Here is a 17,997-nt window from a genome sequence, read left to right as displayed (position 1 = left end):
TACCAGCTCATAGATTAACACAGTACTAGGTACCATTACCAGCTCATAGATTAACACAGTACTAGGTACCATTACCAGCTCATAGATTAACACAGTACTAGGTACCATTACCAGCTCATAGATTAACACAGTACTAGGAAACATTACCAGCTCATAGATTAACACAGTACTAGGAAACATTACCAGCTCATAGATTAACACAGTACTAGGAAACATTACCAGCTCATAGATTAACACAGTACTAGGTACCTTTACCAGCTCATAGATTAACACAGTACTAGGTACCATTACCAGCTCATAGATTAACACAGTACTAGGTACCATTACCAGCTCATAGATTAACACAGTACTAGGAAACATTACCAGCTCATAGATTAACACAGTACTAGGAAACATTACCAGCTCATAGATTAACACAGTACTAGGTACCATTACCAGCTCATAGATTAACACAGTACTAGGTACCATTACCAGCTCATAGATTAACACAGTACTAGGTACCATTACCAGCTCATAGATTAACACAGTACTCGGTACCATTACCAGCTCATAGATTAACACAGTACTAGGAAACATTACCAGCTCATAGATTAACACAGTACTAGGAAACATTACCAGCTCATAGATTAACACAGTACTCGGTACCATTACCAGCTCATAGATTAACACAGTACTAGGAAACATTACCAGCTCATAGATTAACACAGTACTAGGTACCATTACCAGCTCATAGATTAACACAGTACTAGGAAACATTACCAGCTCATAGATTAACACAGTACTAGGAAACATTACCAGCTCATAGATTAACACAGTACTAGGTACCTTTACCAGCTCATAGATTAACACAGTACTCGGTACCATTACCAGCTCATAGATTAACACAGTACTAGGTACCATTACCAGCTCATAGATTAACACAGTACTAGGTACCATTACCAGCTCATAGATTAACACAGTACTAGGTACCATTACCAGCTCATAGATTAACACAGTACTAGGTACCATTACCAGCTCATAGATTAACACAGTACTAGGTACCATTACCAGCTCATAGATTAACACAGTACTAGGTACCATTACCAGCTCATAGATTAACACAGTACTAGGTACCATTACCAGCTCATAGATTAACACAGTACTAGGTACCATTACCAGCTCATAGATTAACACAGTAGTAGGTACCATTACCAGCTCATAGATTAACACAGTACTAGGTACCATTACCAGCTCATAGATTAACACAGTACTAGGTACCATTACCAGCTCATAGATTAACACAGTACTAGGTACCATTACCAGCTCGTAGATTAACACAGTACTAGGTACCATTACCAGCTCATAGATTAACACAGTACTAGGTACCATTACCAGCTCATAGATTAACACAGTACTAGGTACCATTACCAGCTCATAGATTAACACAGTACTAGGTACCATTACCAGCTCATAGATTAACACAGTACTAGGTACCATTACCAGCTCATAGATTAACACAGTACTAGGAAACATTTCCAGCTCATAGATTAACACAGTACTAGGTACCATTACCAGCTCATAGATTAACACAGTACGAGGTACCATTACCAGCTCATAGATTAACACAGTACTAGGTACCATTACCAGCTCATAGATTAACACAGTACTAGGTACCATTACCAGCTCATAGATTAACACAGTACTAGGTACCATTACCAGCTCATAGATTAACACAGTACTAGGTACCATTACCAGCTCATAGATTAACACAGTACTAGGTACCATTACCAGCTCATAGATTAACACAGTACTAGGTACCATTACCAGCTCATAGATTAACACAGTACTAGGTACCATTACCAGCTCATAGATTAACACAGTACTAGGTACCATTACCAGCTCATAGATTAACACAGTACTAGGAAACATTACCAGCTCATAGATTAACACAGTACTAGGTACCATTACCAGCTCATAGATTAACACAGTACTCGGTACCATTACCAGCTCATAGATTAACACAGTACTAGGTACCATTACCAGCTCATAGATTAACACAGTACTAGGTACCATTACCAGCTCATAGATTAACACAGTACTAGGTACCATTACCAGCTCATAGATTAACACAGTACTAGGAAACATTACCAGCTCATAGATTAACACAGTACTAGGTACCATTACCAGCTCATAGATTAACACAGTACTAGGAAACATTACCAGCTCATAGATTAACACAGTACTAGGTACCATTACCAGCTCATAGATTAACACAGTACTCGTTACCATTACCAGCTCATAGATTAACACAGTACTAGGAAACATTACCAGCTCATAGATTAACACAGTACTAGGAAACATTACCAGCTCATAGATTAACACAGTACTAGGAAACATTACCAGCTCATAGATTAACACAGTACTAGGAAACATTACCAGCTCATAGATTAACACAGTACTAGGAAACATTACCAGCTCATAGATTAACACAGTACTAGGTACCATTACCAGCTCATAGATTAACACAGTACTAGGAAACATTACCAGCTCATAGATTAACACAGTACTAGGTACCATTACCAGCTCATAGATTAACACAGTACTAGGAAACATTACCAGCTCATAGATTAACACAGTACTAGGTACCATTACCAGCTCATAGATTAACACAGTACTAGGTACCATTACCAGCTCATAGATTAACACAGTACTAGGTACCATTACCAGCTCATAGATTAACACAGTACTAGGAAACATTACCAGCTCATAGATTAACACAGTACTAGGAAACATTACCAGCTCATAGATTAACACAGTACTAGGAAACATTACCAGCTCATAGATTAACACACTACTAGGTACCATTACCAGCTCATAGATTAACACAGTACTAGGAAACATTACCAGCTCATAGATTAACACAGTACTAGGTACCATTACCAGCTCATAGATTAACACAGTACTAGGAAACATTACCAGCTCATAGATTAACACAGTACTAGGAAACATTACCAGCTCATAGATTAACACAGTACTAGGAAACATTACCAGCTCATAGATTAACACAGTACTAGGAAACATTACCAGCTCATAGATTAACACAGTACTAGGTACCATTACCAGCTCATAGATTAACACAGTACTAGGTTCCATTACCAGCTCATAGATTAACACAGTACTAGGTACCATTACCAGCTCATAGATTAACACAGTACTAGGTACCATTACCAGCTCATAGATTAACACAGTACTAGGTACCATTACCAGCTCATAGATTAACACAGTACTAGGTACCATTACCAGCTCATAGATTAACACAGTACTAGGTACCATTACCAGCTCATAGATTAACACAGTACTCGGTAGAGAGCAGCCTACACAGCATTATTGCAACCTTTTTTAAGTATCCACTAGTATACAAGTATACAATATTGCGTCAAGGCAAAGAACTAACAAAAAAGCACCAACTTTTCATTCAATGGATACTATACTAGTCTATTCTACAGAACAACCTGCTGCTAACAATTGTATCACACATCTGAGAGGTAGGACTGATAACGCTTTCTCAACTAAAGGGAATGATTTGTGATTGTAAATGTACAATCTATTATCTTTCTCTCACTAACAAGTGGACCATCACTTTGCTATCTGTTGCCAAGTTTCAGTGTAGTTGTAGCTACACACGGCATGGTCAAGCTATTGATAGACTAAGAGTAGGATGCAAAGGTAGAATCAATCAGAATTGGGCAACATTTCAAGAATCTGAAAAACTACTGCAAAATAACCGGGAATTCCTTCAGAGTTTGAAAACAAAACGTTACGTGTGAACTACAAACACACAAGACAGCAGAAAAGTCTAAAGAACAAAGTACTGATGGTAAAGAAACAGAGAGAACAAGTAAAATAAAGTGGGAAGTTGACATCACGCGTTAGGTAAAGGCAGATCCAGACCAGGGTTGAGCAACTGGGTGGAAGAGTCTTGGAGAGGGAGGATATTAACTCACCGAACCATTTTCACCTTCACTTCTTCTGGGCCCAAAGAGAAGGAGACAGGATAGTGATGGTACACGTACAGGTACAACCTCAAGGCTACAAATGCAAATACTGTACATAATTGACGCATCTTCATGCCCTTTCTAAATCTGCAAATCTAGCCAGTTATTAACTACAAATGTACTTCTAAAAAGCATGTTTTACTTCCATTATCATCCCTCTCTCTCTCTAACAACCCTCCTCCACACATTAGTTTACTGTATTTCTTCATTTCTCTCATTCAACATCACATACGCAAAGACCACCCCTCTAAACAACCTGTCTTCTCTTCCTCTTTTACTCCCACACTAATCTGTTCATCAAATCCTCTTTCCTCCCTTACCCTTTATCTTTCTTGATATATCTCACTTTAGGTAGATAAGTAAACAATCTTACTGTTCTCAGCTCCTTCTGAAAACAAGCGACACTCTTGCTGACAGGCTCGTGTATGCCTTACCCTCTGTCCGTCCCTCCCTTCTTTTTGATTTTTCTCTCTGTCGTTCTGTGACACTCTCTCGCTCCTTCCTTCCTTTTTGTGGCTCTTTTCACAAAACAGTGAAAGCAAGAGACAGACAGGAACAAAAAAAGCTGACAGGCCGGAATCTCTTACAGATAGAGATACTTTATAAATGTCAACGCAATAAAAAAGCTTAGATTTCATCTTTAAAATTAAACTATAATTCTTTCTCTCTCCTTGCCTCAATCTAATGTCACATCTCTATCTCTCTCTTCTCTATCCCTTCAGAAGGATCATAGCACCACTAATATTTTGCAAACAGACACAGTCCAGTGAGATTACTCTGAATATGTCATACCGAACACTGTTCCTCAATGAGATAATGAACTAGAGAGGGAGAGAGAGAGAGAGAAAGAGAGACAGAGAGAGAGAGAGAGAGAGAGAGTGAGAGACAGAGAGAGAGAGACAGACAGACAGACAGACAGAGAGAGAGAGACAGAGAGAGAGAGACAGAGAGAGAGAGTCCAGTGAGATTACTCTGAATATGTCATACCAAACACTGTTCCTCAATGAGATAATGAACTAGAGAGAGAGAGAGACAGAGAGAGAGACAGAGAAAGAGAGAGAGAGAGACAGAGAGAGAGAGACAGAGAGAGAGAGTCCAGTGAGATTACTCTGAATATGTCATACCAAACACTGTTCCTCAATGAGATAATGAACTAGAGAGAGAGAGACAGAGAGAGAGACAGAGAGAGAGAGACAGAGAAAGAGAGAGAGAGACAGACAGAGAGAGACAGAGAGAGAGAGAGACAGAGAGAGAGACAGAGAGAGAGAGACAGAGAGAGAGAGAGAGAGAGAGAGAGAGAGAGAGAGAGACAGAGAGAGACAGAGAGAGACAGAGAGAGAGACAGAGACAGAGAGAGAGAGACAGAGAGAGAGAGACAGAGACAGAGAGAGAGAGACAGAGAGAGAGACAGAGAGAGAGACAGAGAGAGAGACAGAGAGACATATTTTCCTCAGATTACACAGATCCACAAATAATTCGAAAAAACAAATCCAATTTTGAAAAACTCCCATATCTACTGGGTGAAATTCCAGTGTGCCATCAAAGCAGCAAGATTTGTGACCTGTTGCCACGAGAAAAAGGCAACCAGTGAAGAACACGCACCATTGTAAATACATGTGAATATATGTCATGTCTTGTTATGTCTGTTCCTGTCCTTTCTCTTCACTCTGTCTCTCTCTGCTGGTCTTTTTAGGTTACCTTCTCTGTCTCTCATTCTTCAGCTGTTCTACATTTCCCCTAACTAGCTCATTCACTCTTTCCCCACCTGTTCTCTCTTCCCCCTCTGATTAGGTCTCTATTTCTCTCTCTGTTCCTGCTACTTTCAGTGTCTGATTCTTGTTTGTGTTTTTTGATGCCAGAAGCAAGCTGTCGTCCCGTTTGCTTCCACCTTGTCCTATCCTGTCGGAGTCTGCCTGGCAGGTGCATCCTGCATTATACTACGTTCTTTTGTTCCATTGACTACGTTGGAAGAGGATTTATGCCATTCCTGTTTTTTCATTAAAGAACTCTGTTTTCTGTTAAAACCGCTTTGGGTCTTCACTCAAGTACATAACAGAAGAATCAGACCAAGAATGGACCCAGCGGCTCCGGACCCTTTTCACTCCGCCGTCGAGATCCAGGGAGCGATGCTAGGCAGACACGAGGAGGAATTGTCTGCTGCTCGACATGCCGTTGAGACCCTGGCCGTCCAAGTCTCCGACCTCACAAGACAGGTTCACCAACTCCACCTCGATCCACCGCCCACTTCCAGGGTTTCCGAGTCTCCGGAGCCCAGGATCAACAACCCGCCGTGTTACTCTGGGGAGCCCACTGAGTGCCGCTCATTCCTCACTCAGTGTGATGTGGTGTTCTCTCTCCAGCCCAACACTTACTCCAGGAGCGCAGCCCGCATCGCCTACGTCATTTCTCTCCTTACCGGACGGGCGCGTGAGTGGGGCACGGCAATCTGGGAGGCGAGGGCTGAGTGTATTAACCAGTATCAGGACTTTAAGGAGGAGATGATACGGGTTTTTGACCGTTCTGTTTTTGGCGAGGAGGCTTCCAGGGCCCTGTCTTCCCTATGTCAGGGGAATAGATCCATAACGGATTATTCTATTGAGTTTCGCACTCTCGCTGCCTCTAGTGACTGGAACGAGCCGGCTTTGCTCGCTCGTTTTCTGGAGGGTCTCCTCGTCGAGGTTAAGGATGAGATCCTCTCCCGGGAGGTTCCTTCCTGTCTGGACTCCTTAATAGCTCTCGCTATTCGCATAGAGCGACGGTTTGATCTTCGTCGCCGAGCTCGTGGAAAGGAGCTCACGTTCTCCGTTGCTCCCCTCTCCACATCACTGCCACCTGCCGCATCACTGCCACCCTCCTCCGCCGGCTCGGATGCTGAGCCTATGCAGCTGGGGGGTATCCGCATCTCGGCCAAGGAGAAGGAACGGAGAATCACCAATCGCCTCTGTCTCTACTGCGGCTCCGCTGGTCATTTTGTCACCTCATGTCCAGTAAAAGCCAGAGCTCATCAGTAAAGGGAGGGCTACTGGTGAGCGCAACTACTCAGGCCTCTCCTTCTGGATCACGCACTACCTTTCCGGTCCATCTCCGCTGGCCCGGTTCATCTGCTTCCTGCAGTGCCTTGATAGACTCTGGGGCGGAGGGCTGTTTTATGGACGAGACCTGGGCTCGGGAACATGACATTCCTCTCAGACAGTTAGGGAGCCCACGGCCTTGTTCGCTTTAGATGGTAGTTCTCTCCCCAAGATTCAGCGTGAGACGCTGCCTTTAACCCTCACTGTCTCTGGTAATCATAGCGAAACCATTTATTTTTTAATTTTTCGTTCACCTTTTACACCTGTTGTTTTGGGTCATCCCTGGCTAGTGCGCCATAACCCTTCTATTAATTGGTCTAGTAATACTATCCTATCCTGGAATGTTTCTTGTCATGTGACCTGTTTAATGTCTGCTATCCCTCCTGTTTCCTCTGTCTCTTCTTCACAGGAGGAGCCTGGCGATTTGACAGGGGTGCCGGAGGAGTATCACGATCTGCGCACGGTGTTCAGTCGTTCCAAGGCCACTTCTCTCCCTCCACACCGGTCGTATGACTGTAGTATTGATCTCCTTCCGGGAACTACTCCCCCGGGGTAGATTATACTCTCTGTCGGCTCCCGAACGTAAGGCTCTCGAGGATTATTTGTCGGTTTCGCTCGACGCCGGTACCATAGTCTCCTCCTCCTCTCCCGCCGGAGCGGGGGTTTTTTTGTTCAGAAGAAGGACGGGTCCCTGCGCCCATGCGTGGATTATCGAGGGCTGAATGACATAACAGTTAAGAATCGTTATCCGCTTCCTCTTATGTCTTCAGCCTTCGAGATCCTGCAGGGAGCCAGGTTTTTCACCAAATTGGACCTTCGTAACGCCTACCATCTCGTGCGCATCAGGGAGGGGGACGAGTGGAAGACGGCGTTTAACACTCCGTTAGGGCACTTTGAATACCGGGTTCTTCCTTTCGGCCTCGTTAACGCTCCAGCTGTCTTTCAGGCACTAGTTAACGACGTCCTGAGAGACATGCTGAACATTTTTGTTTTCGTTTACATGGACGATATTCTGATTTTTTCACCGTCTCTCTCGATTCATGTTCAGCACGTGCGACGCGTCCTCCAGCGCCTTTTGGAGAACTGTCTTTATGTGAAGGCTGAGAAGTGCATTTTTCATGCCGCCTCTGTCCCTTTTCTCGGTTCCGTTATTTCCGCTGAGGGCATTAAGATGGATCCCGCTAAGGTCCAGGCTGTCATTGATTGGCCCGTTCCTAAGTCACGCGTCGAGCTGCAGCGCTTTCTGGGCTTCGCTAATTTCTATCGTCGTTTCATCCGTAATTTCGGTCAGGTGGCAGCTCCCCTCACAGCCCTTACTTCTGTTAAGACGTGCTTTAAGTGGTCCGTTTCCGCCCAGGGAGCTTTTGATCTTCTTAAGAATCGTTTTACATCCGCTCCTATTCTTGTTACACCTGACATCTCTAGACAGTTTGTTGTTGAGGTTGACGCGTCAGAGGTGGGCGTGGGAGCCATTCTTTCTCAGCGCTCTCTCTGACGGCAAGGTCCATCCTTGCGCGTTTTTCTCTCATCGCTTATCGCCGTCAGAACGTAATTATGATGTTGGTAATCGCGAACTGCTCGCCATCCGCTTAGCCCTAGGCGAATGGCGACAGTGGTTGGAGGGGCGACCGTTCCTTTTGTCGTTTGGACTGACCATAGGAACCTTGAGTACATCCGTTCAGCCAAACGACTTAATGCGCGTCAGGCTCGTTGGGCTCTGTTTTTCGCTCGTTTCGAGTTTGTTATTTCTTATCGTCCGGGCTCAAAGAACACCAAGCCTGATGCTTTATCTCGTCTCTTCAGTTCTTCTGAGGTCTCCACCGACCCCGAGGGGATTCTCCCTGACGGGCGTGTTGTCGGGTTGACTGTCTGGGGAATTGAGAGGCAGGTAAAGCAAGCACTCGCTCACACTCCGTCGCCGCGAGCTTGTCCTAGGAACCTTCTGTTCGTTCCCGTTCCTACTCGTCCGGCCGTTCTTCAGTGGGCCCACTCTGCCAAGTTAGCCGGCCACCCCGGCGTTCGGGTACGCTCGCTTCCATTCGCCAGCGTTTCTGGTGGCCCACTCGGGAACGTGACGCGCGTCGATTTGTCGCCGCTTGTTCGGTCTGCGCGCAGACTAAATCTGGGAACTCTCCTCCTGCCGGCCGTCTCAGACCGCTTCCCATTCCCTCTCGACCGTGGTCTCACATCGCTTTAGATTTTATCACCGGACTGCCTTCATCAGCGGGGAAGACAGTTATTCTTACGGTTGTCGATAGATTCTCTAAGGCGGCTCATTTCATTCCTCTCGATAAGCTCCCTTCTGCTAAGGAGACGGCTCAGATCATTATCGAGAATGTTTTCCGAATTCATGGCCTTCCGTCTGACGTCGTTTCCGACAGAGGCCCGCAGTTCACGTCTCAATTTTGGAGGAGTTTTGCCGTTTGATTGGGGCTTCCGTCAGTCTCTCGTCCGGCTTTCATCCCCAGTCTAACGGTCAAGCCGAACGGGCCAATCAGACTGTTGGTCGCATTTTACGCAGTCTTTCTTTTCGTAACCCTGCGTCTTGGTCAGAACAGCTCCCTGGGCAGAGTACGCCCACAACTCGCTTCCTCGTCTGCTACCGGTCTATCCCCTTTTCAGAGTAGCCTCGGGTACCAGCCTCCGCTGTTCTCTTCTCAGCTCGCCGAGTCCTGCGTCCCCTCCGCTCAGGCTTTTGTCCAGCGTTGCGAGCGCACCTGGAAGGGGGTCAGGTCGGCACTTTGCCGTAATAGGGCGCAGACTGTGAGGGCCGCTAATAAGCGTAGGACCAAGAGTCCTAGATATTGTTGCGGTCAGAGAGTATGGCTCTCCACTCAGAACCTTCCCCTTAAGACAGCTTCTCGCAAGTTGGCCCCGCGGTTCATTGGTCCGTTCCGTATTTCTCAGGTCATTAATCCTGTCGCAGTGCGACTTCTTCTCCCGCGCTATCTTCGTCGCGTTCACCCGGTCTTCCATGTCTCCTGTGTTAAGCCCGTTCTTCGCGCCCCCGCTCGTCCCTCCCCCCATCCTTGTCGAGGGCGCACCCATCTACAGGGTTCGTAAGATTTTGGACATGCGCCCTCGGGGCCGTGGTCATCAGTACCTAGTGGATTGGGAGGGGTACGGTCCTGAGGAGAGGAGTTGGGTTCCCTCTCGGGACGTGCTGGACCGTTCGCTGATCGATGATTTCCTCCGTTGCCGCCAGGTTTCCTCCTCGTGCGCCAGGAGGCGCTCGGTGAGTGGGGGGGTACTGTCATGTCTTGTTATGTCTGTTCCTGTCCTTTCTCTTCACTCTGTCTCTCTCTGCTGGTCTTTTTAGGTTACCTTCTCTGTCTCTCATTCTTCAGCTGTTCTACATTTCCCCTAACTAGCTCATTCACTCTTTCCCCACCTGTTCTCTCTTCCCCTCTGATTAGGTCTCTATTTTCTCTCTGTTCCTGCTACTTTCAGTGTCTGATTCTTGTTTGTGTTTTTTGATGCCAGAAGCAAGCTGTCGTCCCGTTTGCTTCCACCTTGTCCTATCCTGTCGGAGTCTGCCTGGCAGGTGCATCCTGCATTATACTACGTTCTTTTGTTCCATTGACTACGTTGGAAGAGGATTTATGCCATTCCTGTTTTTTCATTAAAGAACTCTGTTTTCTGTTAAAACCGCTTTTGGGTCTTCACTCAAGTACATAACACCATATCTATGCTTATTTATTTTATCTTGTGTCCTTTACCATTTGTACATTGTTAAAACACTGTATATATATATAATATGACATTTGTAATGTCTTTATTGTTTTGAAACTTCTGTATGTGTGATGTCTACTGTTCATTTTTATTGTTTATTTCACTTTATATATTATCTACCTTACTTGCTTTGGCAATGTTAACACATGTTTCCCATGCCAATAAAGCCCTTGAATTGAAAGAAAGAGAGAGAGAGAGAGAGAGAGAGAGAGAGACAGAGACAGAGACGGAGAGGGAGAGAGACAGACAGACAGAGACAGAGAGAGAGCACCTTTAAAAGGTAAACTAAGGAACTGCACATCTGCTCACTATCAGGAATGAAAAACAAACTAGCCCCTCCGGTATATACTGGTTAAACTAATCATACATTTTTCTCTGTCCTTCTCATTCTCTCTCTTTCCTTCTAACCCAACCCACCTGTCCTCCACTCCTCCCCTCTTCTGTCTGAGTGTTTGTTCTCTTCTTTCAGCTGTATATGTGCACGTGTGTGTGTCTAACCTTTTGTGTTCAATTTGTGTTTGACACAAAGGTCATGCTCGCATTACACTTCCTTATTTTCAGAGTGCGACCTTCCCCCCGTGTGTCGCTCTCAATCCATTTACAAATGTGAGGTCATGACAACAAACTCACAAATTAACAATAAGTAACATACACACATAACTACTGTCAGGATAGCAACTACACAACACTGTTCATGTGAGCAGCAATACAAGACATGTGACCATGCTACAAGAAGAGGTGGGCTACATGTATACTAAAGGCTTGTCCACAGAAGTCTGTTAGAGATTGAAACTGAAACTACTCTTCCCATAATGCAACAGCCAGCTGTTGTGGCTACGGAAGATGCATAGCAACAAAGCAGGGCTGTATAAGTTAACAGCGTGATGTTACAGCGTGACTGCCTGTTGAAGTTAGTGTTACAAATTTCAATACAACCAACATGCAAAGCAGCAGAGAGTAGGTGAGAGGTGCCATTTAAAGCTCCTGATCTGTAGTGGCTGGGGCCGAGAGCACCATCTATCTTGTGTGCCACATATGTCTGAATGCCTTTTTGTGTGTGGTGTGAGTTACAGTGGGGCAAAAAAGTATTTAGTCAGCCACCAATTGTGCAAGTTCTCCCACTTAAAAAGATGAGACCTGTAATTTTCATCATAGGTACACTTCAACTATGACAGACAAAATGAGAAGAAAAAAATTCCAGAAAATCACATTGTAGAATTTTTTATGAATTTATTTGCAAATTATTGTGGAAATAAGTATTTGGTCACCTACAAACAAGCAAGATTTCTGGCTCTCACAGACCTGTAACTTCTTCTTTAAGAAGCTCCTCTGTCCTCCACTCATTACCTGTATTAATGGCACCTATTTGAACTTGTTATCAGTGTAAAAGACACCTGTCCACAACCTCAAACAGTCACACTCCAAACTCCACCATGGCCAAGACCAAAGAGCTGTCACAGGACACCAGAAACAAAATTGTAGACCTGCACCAGGCTGGGAAGACTGAATCTGAAAAAGGTAAGCAGCTTGGTTTGAAGAAATCAACTGTGGGAGCAATTATTAGGAAATGGAAGACATACAAGACCACTGATAACCTCCCTCGATCTGGGGCTCCACGCAAGATCTCACACCGTGGGGTCAAAATGATCACAAGAACGATGAGCAAAAATCCCAGAACCACACGGGGGGACCTACTGAATGACCTGCAGAGAGCTGGGACGAAAGTAACAAAGCCTACCATCAGTAACACACTACCCCGCCAGGGACTCAAATCCTGCAGTGCCAGACGTGTCCCCCTGCTTAAGCCAGTACATGTCCAGGCCCGTCTGAAGTTTGCTAGAGAGTATTTGGATGATCCAGAAGAAGATTGGGAGAATGTCATATGGTCAGATGAAATCAAAATAGAACTTTTTGGTAAAAACTCAACTTGTCGTGTTGGGAGGACAAAGAATGCTGAGTTGCATCCAAAGAACACCATACCTACTGTGAAGCATGGGGGTGGAAACATCATGCTTTGGGGCTGTTTTTCTGCAAAGGGACCAGGACGACTGATCCATGTAAAGGAAGAATGAATGGGGCCATGTATCATGAGATTTTGAGTGAAAACCTCCTTCCATCAGCAAGGGCATTGAAGATGAAACGTGGCTGGGTCTTTCAGCATGACAATGATCCCAAACACACCACCCGGGCAACGAAGGAGTGGCTTCGTAAGAAGCATTTCAAGGTCCTGGAGTGGCCTAGCCAGTCTCCAGATCTCAACCCCGTAGAAAATCTTTGGAGGGAGTTGAAAGTCCGTGTTGCCCAGCAACAGCCCCAAAACATCACTGCTCTAGAGGAGATCTGCATGGAGGAATGGGCCAAAATACAAGCAACAGTGTGTGAAAACCTTGTGAAGACTTACAGAAAACGTTTGAGTCCCTGGCGGCGTAGTGTGTTACTGATGGTAGGCTTTGTTACTTTCGTCCCAGCTCTCTGCAGGTCATTCAGTAGGTCCCCCCGTGTGGTTCTGGGATTACAGGCCTCATCTTTTTAAGTGGGAGAACTTGCACAATTGATGGCTGACTAAATACTTTTTTGCCCCACTGTACAGAGCTGAGAGCTGATGGTGAGAATGGCTTTTCCCTGTTCAGTCATGTTGCTGTTGTGTATCATTTCTAACACCTTCCACAAAGATTCACACACACTGACTAACACACACATACCAAGTGATAACATCTCTTGATCCGGTCACTCCTGCAGGGTATGTACACACTCTCACACACACTGACTAACACACATACACACGTGTGTATTTCTCGCACCCAAAGTCCAAGTGATGATAATTTGCCTTCAATGAAAGAACACTCTCACACTGACCAATAGTGAAGGGGGAAAACATTGATACATTTACATATTGGGATATTTTTTTTGGCGATATATTGTATCATTTTGACAATATTGCAATACTAGTTTTGCTATAGTAGGCTGTACATGCACTAAAACTCCATCATTTTCCTTTCATATCTTGTTCTCCATCTTCTTTTTAAATAAGGAGCCAATGTGTTTTAAGCACATTTATTTCCATGACTGATCAAAACATGTTTTCTCATGACTCTCTCTTGTCTCCACAGCAGACATTTGGTGAGCAATATGTTTGGAAAATCAAATTGCAATACATATAGAATCATGAGAATCGTAAGAACCGCAATACTAATCATACCGACACCTAAGTATTATGATAATATCATACCGTGAGGACCCTGGCAATTCCCAGCCCTACAGGACAACACTTTCATAGGAATGCTGGCTCATGTTGATTCCAACGCTTCCCACAGTTGGCTGGATGGCTGGAAGTTGGCTGGATGTCCTTTAGGTGGTGGACAATTCTTGATACACACAGGAAACTGTTGAGCGTGAAAACCCCAGGAGCATGCAGTTCTTGACACACACCTACTACCATAACCCATTCAAAGGGACTTAAATATTTTGCCATATGCCCATTGACCCTCTGAATGGCAAACATGCACAATCCATGTCTCAATTATCTAAAGGCTCGAAAATCCTTCTTTAACCGGTCTTCTCCCTGTCATCTACACTGATTGAAGTGGACATTAATAAGCAATTATAGCTTTCACCTGGATTCACCTGGTCAGTCTATATCATGGAAGGAGTTCCTAATGTTTTGTACACTCAGTGTATATTGAACTGTATTTTTGTCATGTGTGGGAAAAGTGGCATGTACGTAGAAACATATCTGGGGAAAAAGTGTGTAAAAACAAGGTTGCTTTTGTCCTCTGAAGGGAGGGGTGGGGGACATAGGAGGTTGGTGGCACCTTAATTGGTGAGAATGGGCTCGTGATAATGGCTGGAGCAGAATCGGTGGAATGGTATCAAATACATCAAACACATGGTTTCCAACACATCCGTTCCAGCCATTATTATGAGCCGTCCTCCCCTCAGCAGCCTGGTGGGGGATGGGTTTGAAATAAATACGAATAAATGACACCAAAGTAAGAGCCCTGTCTGACAGTAACTATTGTCAAAATAAGAATCTACCAGGGCGATCACTTTGGCTTGCAAATCGTATCATCTCTCTTGCATGGACATCTAACAGTGAGATTTAAATGTATGTAAATACACGGAGTATACAACAGCTTTCTGTGACAGACTGACCAGGTGAAGCTATGATCCCTTATTGATGTCACCTGTTAAACCCACTTGAATCAGTTTAGATGAAGGGGAGATTACAGGATAAAGAAGGGTTTTTAAATCCTTGAGACAATGTATGTGTATGTGAGCCATTCAGAGGGTGAATGACAAGACAAAAGATTGAAGTGCCTTTGAACTCGGTATGGTAGTAGGTGTCAGGCGCACCGGTTTGTGTCAAGAACTGCAACGCTGCTGGGTTTTTCACGTTCAACAGTTTCCTGTGTGTATCAAAGATGGTCCACCACCCAAAAGCAAATCCATCCAACTTGATACAACTGTGGGAGGTCAACATGGGCCAACATCCCTGTAGAATGCTTTCGACACCTTCTAGAGTCCAATTGAGGCTTTTCTGAGGGCAAAAGCGGGTGCAACTCAAAAATAGGAAGGTGTACACTCAGAATGATCAGCCAATGGGAACATAATTAGTTCTCCCATGTATGATTTTAAATATCTTTAAATACATACATTACAGAAGGCTAGAGTGTACATACACAAGCATGCGAGCGAGCACACACGCGCGCGCGCGCACACACACATGCAGAGACTAACAGACGTTTGTACTGCAGGTGTTAAAACAATGGTTAACACCAGGAATTGCAGACACACAAACATACTGGTTAATGAAACAAAACGCCTGCAGCAGTTTGAGTTGGGCTCTCTTCCCCTTTCACACCTGTGAGCTTCACATGCTAACTGTGTCTATAGATAGTACTTACCCACAAGACATTGAATGGACTTTTGCTCAGGTGTTCTAGACAGCAGTTCAGTCTCATAGATCCAGTCTTTACAACAGAACGAAGATGAGCTAGAGGTTAGTGCAGTGTGGTCTGTCCACTGTGTCCAGTTAACTAGCGTATACGACACTGTTCCAGCTGCTTCTCCCTTCTGTCCCTCTATCTACCTCTTCTTTCTCACTCATTTCCTCCCCGTCTCTCCCTGTTGTTTCCCCTCTCTACAATTCCTTTGACTGCCTTCTCTCTATCCCTCTGTCCCTGTCTCTGTCCTGTTAAGTTATCAGCAGGCTCTATTACAATGCAGTATTTTCTCCTGCCCTGTAATTTCCCCCAACTTTCTTAATTGCACCTCTCTCTGTCTGGGAAAACAAGTCTGTTCCTGTCTCTCTCTTCTTCTCTCCCTCTAACTGTCCACTTGTTCACCTTCCCTCTCCTGCAAAAGGAAATGAGCATTCACCTTTCCCATCATACATTTACAGCCACACTCCCTCCTCCTCCTGTACCTGTGTTCTATGGTTTTATTGCTTTATAGATACAGTTAAATCAGATGATGCCCTTCCACAGACCTTGTAGGTCAAATTATGACGTGTACCATTGGTCATTTAAGCAATAAGGCCCGAGGTGTGGTATATGGCCAATATACCATGGCTAAGGGCTGTCCTTAACCACAACGAAACGGGGAGTGCCTGGACACAACCCTTAGCTGTTGTACATTGGCCATATACCACAAACCCCTGAGGTGCCTTATTACTGTTATAAACTGGTTACCAACGGAATTAGTGCAGTAAAAATACACGTTTTGTCATACTCGTGGTATACCACAGCTGTCAGCCAATCAGCATTCAGGGCTCGACCCCACCCAGATTATAATACAATGCAATGTTCCCAGGTAATAATGCCCTCACATAATAAAGGGCAAAGAAACAAGCATCACAAACTGTTACCCTTTTTATTGGAGTTCTCAGAAGAAACTGTAACGATAAAAACAACAAGCTGTTAACCATAATAATATTCCAAAATGTAAAAGAACAAAACATTAGACTAAGCCATTTAATTCATTTAGAGATTGCCATCATTCTCAATGCAGCCCCGTGTGTGGACACTCGTGGAGCTATTGCATGTCCTTATTTGGGCAAAAAGGGGGCGAGGCCTCCGGGAACATTTGTGACACAATCGCTCAGGAATGGAGAGCTGCAGGACGGGGCATGGCTGAGGAGTGGGGAGAGCCAATAACAGGCTAGTGTTATGGACCACCTGAGTTTACAGGTGAAGGGAGCAGTGAAGAGGGGGAGGGGCAGGAGTGTAACACAGAACCAATATTATTCTACTAAAGCATCCTCATCAGTTGATAGTTATTAACAGTCTCTCTGTGGGAAGTATAGAGCAGTGTGCCCAACTACACACACAGACACACACACACACACTCAGAAGAGGTACACACCCAGAAATGGAATGGGCAGAACAGACATAGTTCTAAATTCCACATGATTTCATATTTACCGAATTGAATTGTACATGTTGCATATGGAATTGAATTCTGCACACCCATAGAACAACGAGTCCACATATTATAGAAGCTTTACTTGAAGTGGAAAAGACCATTTGACCCATTCTAATTCTATGGGACAGAGCCAGGTACACCGCTGTCTATTTTAGAGACAGGCTTGGGGAAAGATACAGTGAAAACAACCTCTGTGTGAAAGTTAGACACATAACAGACAGACACAGAGACAGTGCTGCAGTTCATTAGGTAGATACTGTAGAGAAGGTGTTCCCAGTGGAGAACAGAGACTGTGTTCCTCCAGGTGTCTTTGGGTGAAGAGGAAGCAGAACATTTGTAGTCTGCTGTGTCCAGAGAAGATGTGTTGGTGGGTAGAGACCTTACTCTACTGTCCAGAGTGTGAGTTTTGGTTTGGGGACAGGAGAGCTGCAGAGCGGGGTGAGATGAGGGTCACTCTCCAATTCCAAAACACGGATGGGAGAACGCCTTAGGGAGGACTGGCGGAATTGGTCAGCGTGGCACCTGCATCTGCTGCGTGGTCTGTGATTGGCTCTGGCCGGTGACCTCGGACCCGCGGCTGGCCAATCGGCTGAGGATGTTCCTCTCCGACATCTGCAGCCTCACGGCAACGGGTGGTATGCGGGCGATGGTTGCCGGGAGACGGGTGACGTCGGCCTTCATGTCACTCAGAAGCTCCTCAAGCTGTTTGAGAACTGAAGGAGAGAGACAGAGTTACC

General features: G+C 44.9%; 2 protein-coding genes across 10 annotated transcripts in view; both read right to left on the bottom strand.

The window, feature by feature from the left end:
• The window catches only part of LOC135520577 (tyrosine-protein phosphatase non-receptor type 6-like), a 50,916-nt gene extending 34,729 nt beyond the window's left edge, over window positions 1-16,187 (bottom strand). The window contains exons 1-2 of one of the 8 annotated variants that reach the window (XM_064946234.1): window positions 11,255-11,323; window positions 3,984-4,005 (exon numbers count right to left, since the gene is read on the bottom strand). In XM_064946234.1, coding sequence (XP_064802306.1) covers window positions 3,984-3,991 — 8 coding nt within the window. In that variant the 5' untranslated portion in view covers window positions 3,992-4,005; window positions 11,255-11,323. Of the gene's footprint in view, window positions 1-3,983; window positions 4,069-4,407; window positions 4,542-11,254; window positions 11,324-15,741 lie in introns of those variants that run through there. The other 7 variants (XM_064946232.1, XM_064946233.1, XM_064946225.1 and 4 more) reach the window with 7 other exon arrangements.
• A 507-nt stretch (window positions 16,188-16,694) lies between these two features.
• The window catches only part of LOC135520576 (chromodomain-helicase-DNA-binding protein 4-like), a 43,531-nt gene continuing 42,228 nt past the window's right edge, over window positions 16,695-17,997 (bottom strand). For both annotated transcript variants that reach the window (XM_064946223.1, XM_064946224.1), the window contains exon 41: window positions 16,695-17,973. In XM_064946223.1, coding sequence (XP_064802295.1) covers window positions 17,771-17,973 — 203 coding nt within the window. In that variant the 3' untranslated portion in view covers window positions 16,695-17,770. The remainder of the gene's footprint in view (window positions 17,974-17,997) is intronic.

This window comes from Oncorhynchus masou, chromosome 29, assembly GCF_036934945.1.
Source record: "Oncorhynchus masou masou isolate Uvic2021 chromosome 29, UVic_Omas_1.1, whole genome shotgun sequence".
NCBI lineage: Eukaryota > Metazoa > Chordata > Actinopteri > Salmoniformes > Salmonidae > Oncorhynchus > Oncorhynchus masou.
This window is presented reverse-complemented; position numbering and strand designations above follow the sequence as displayed.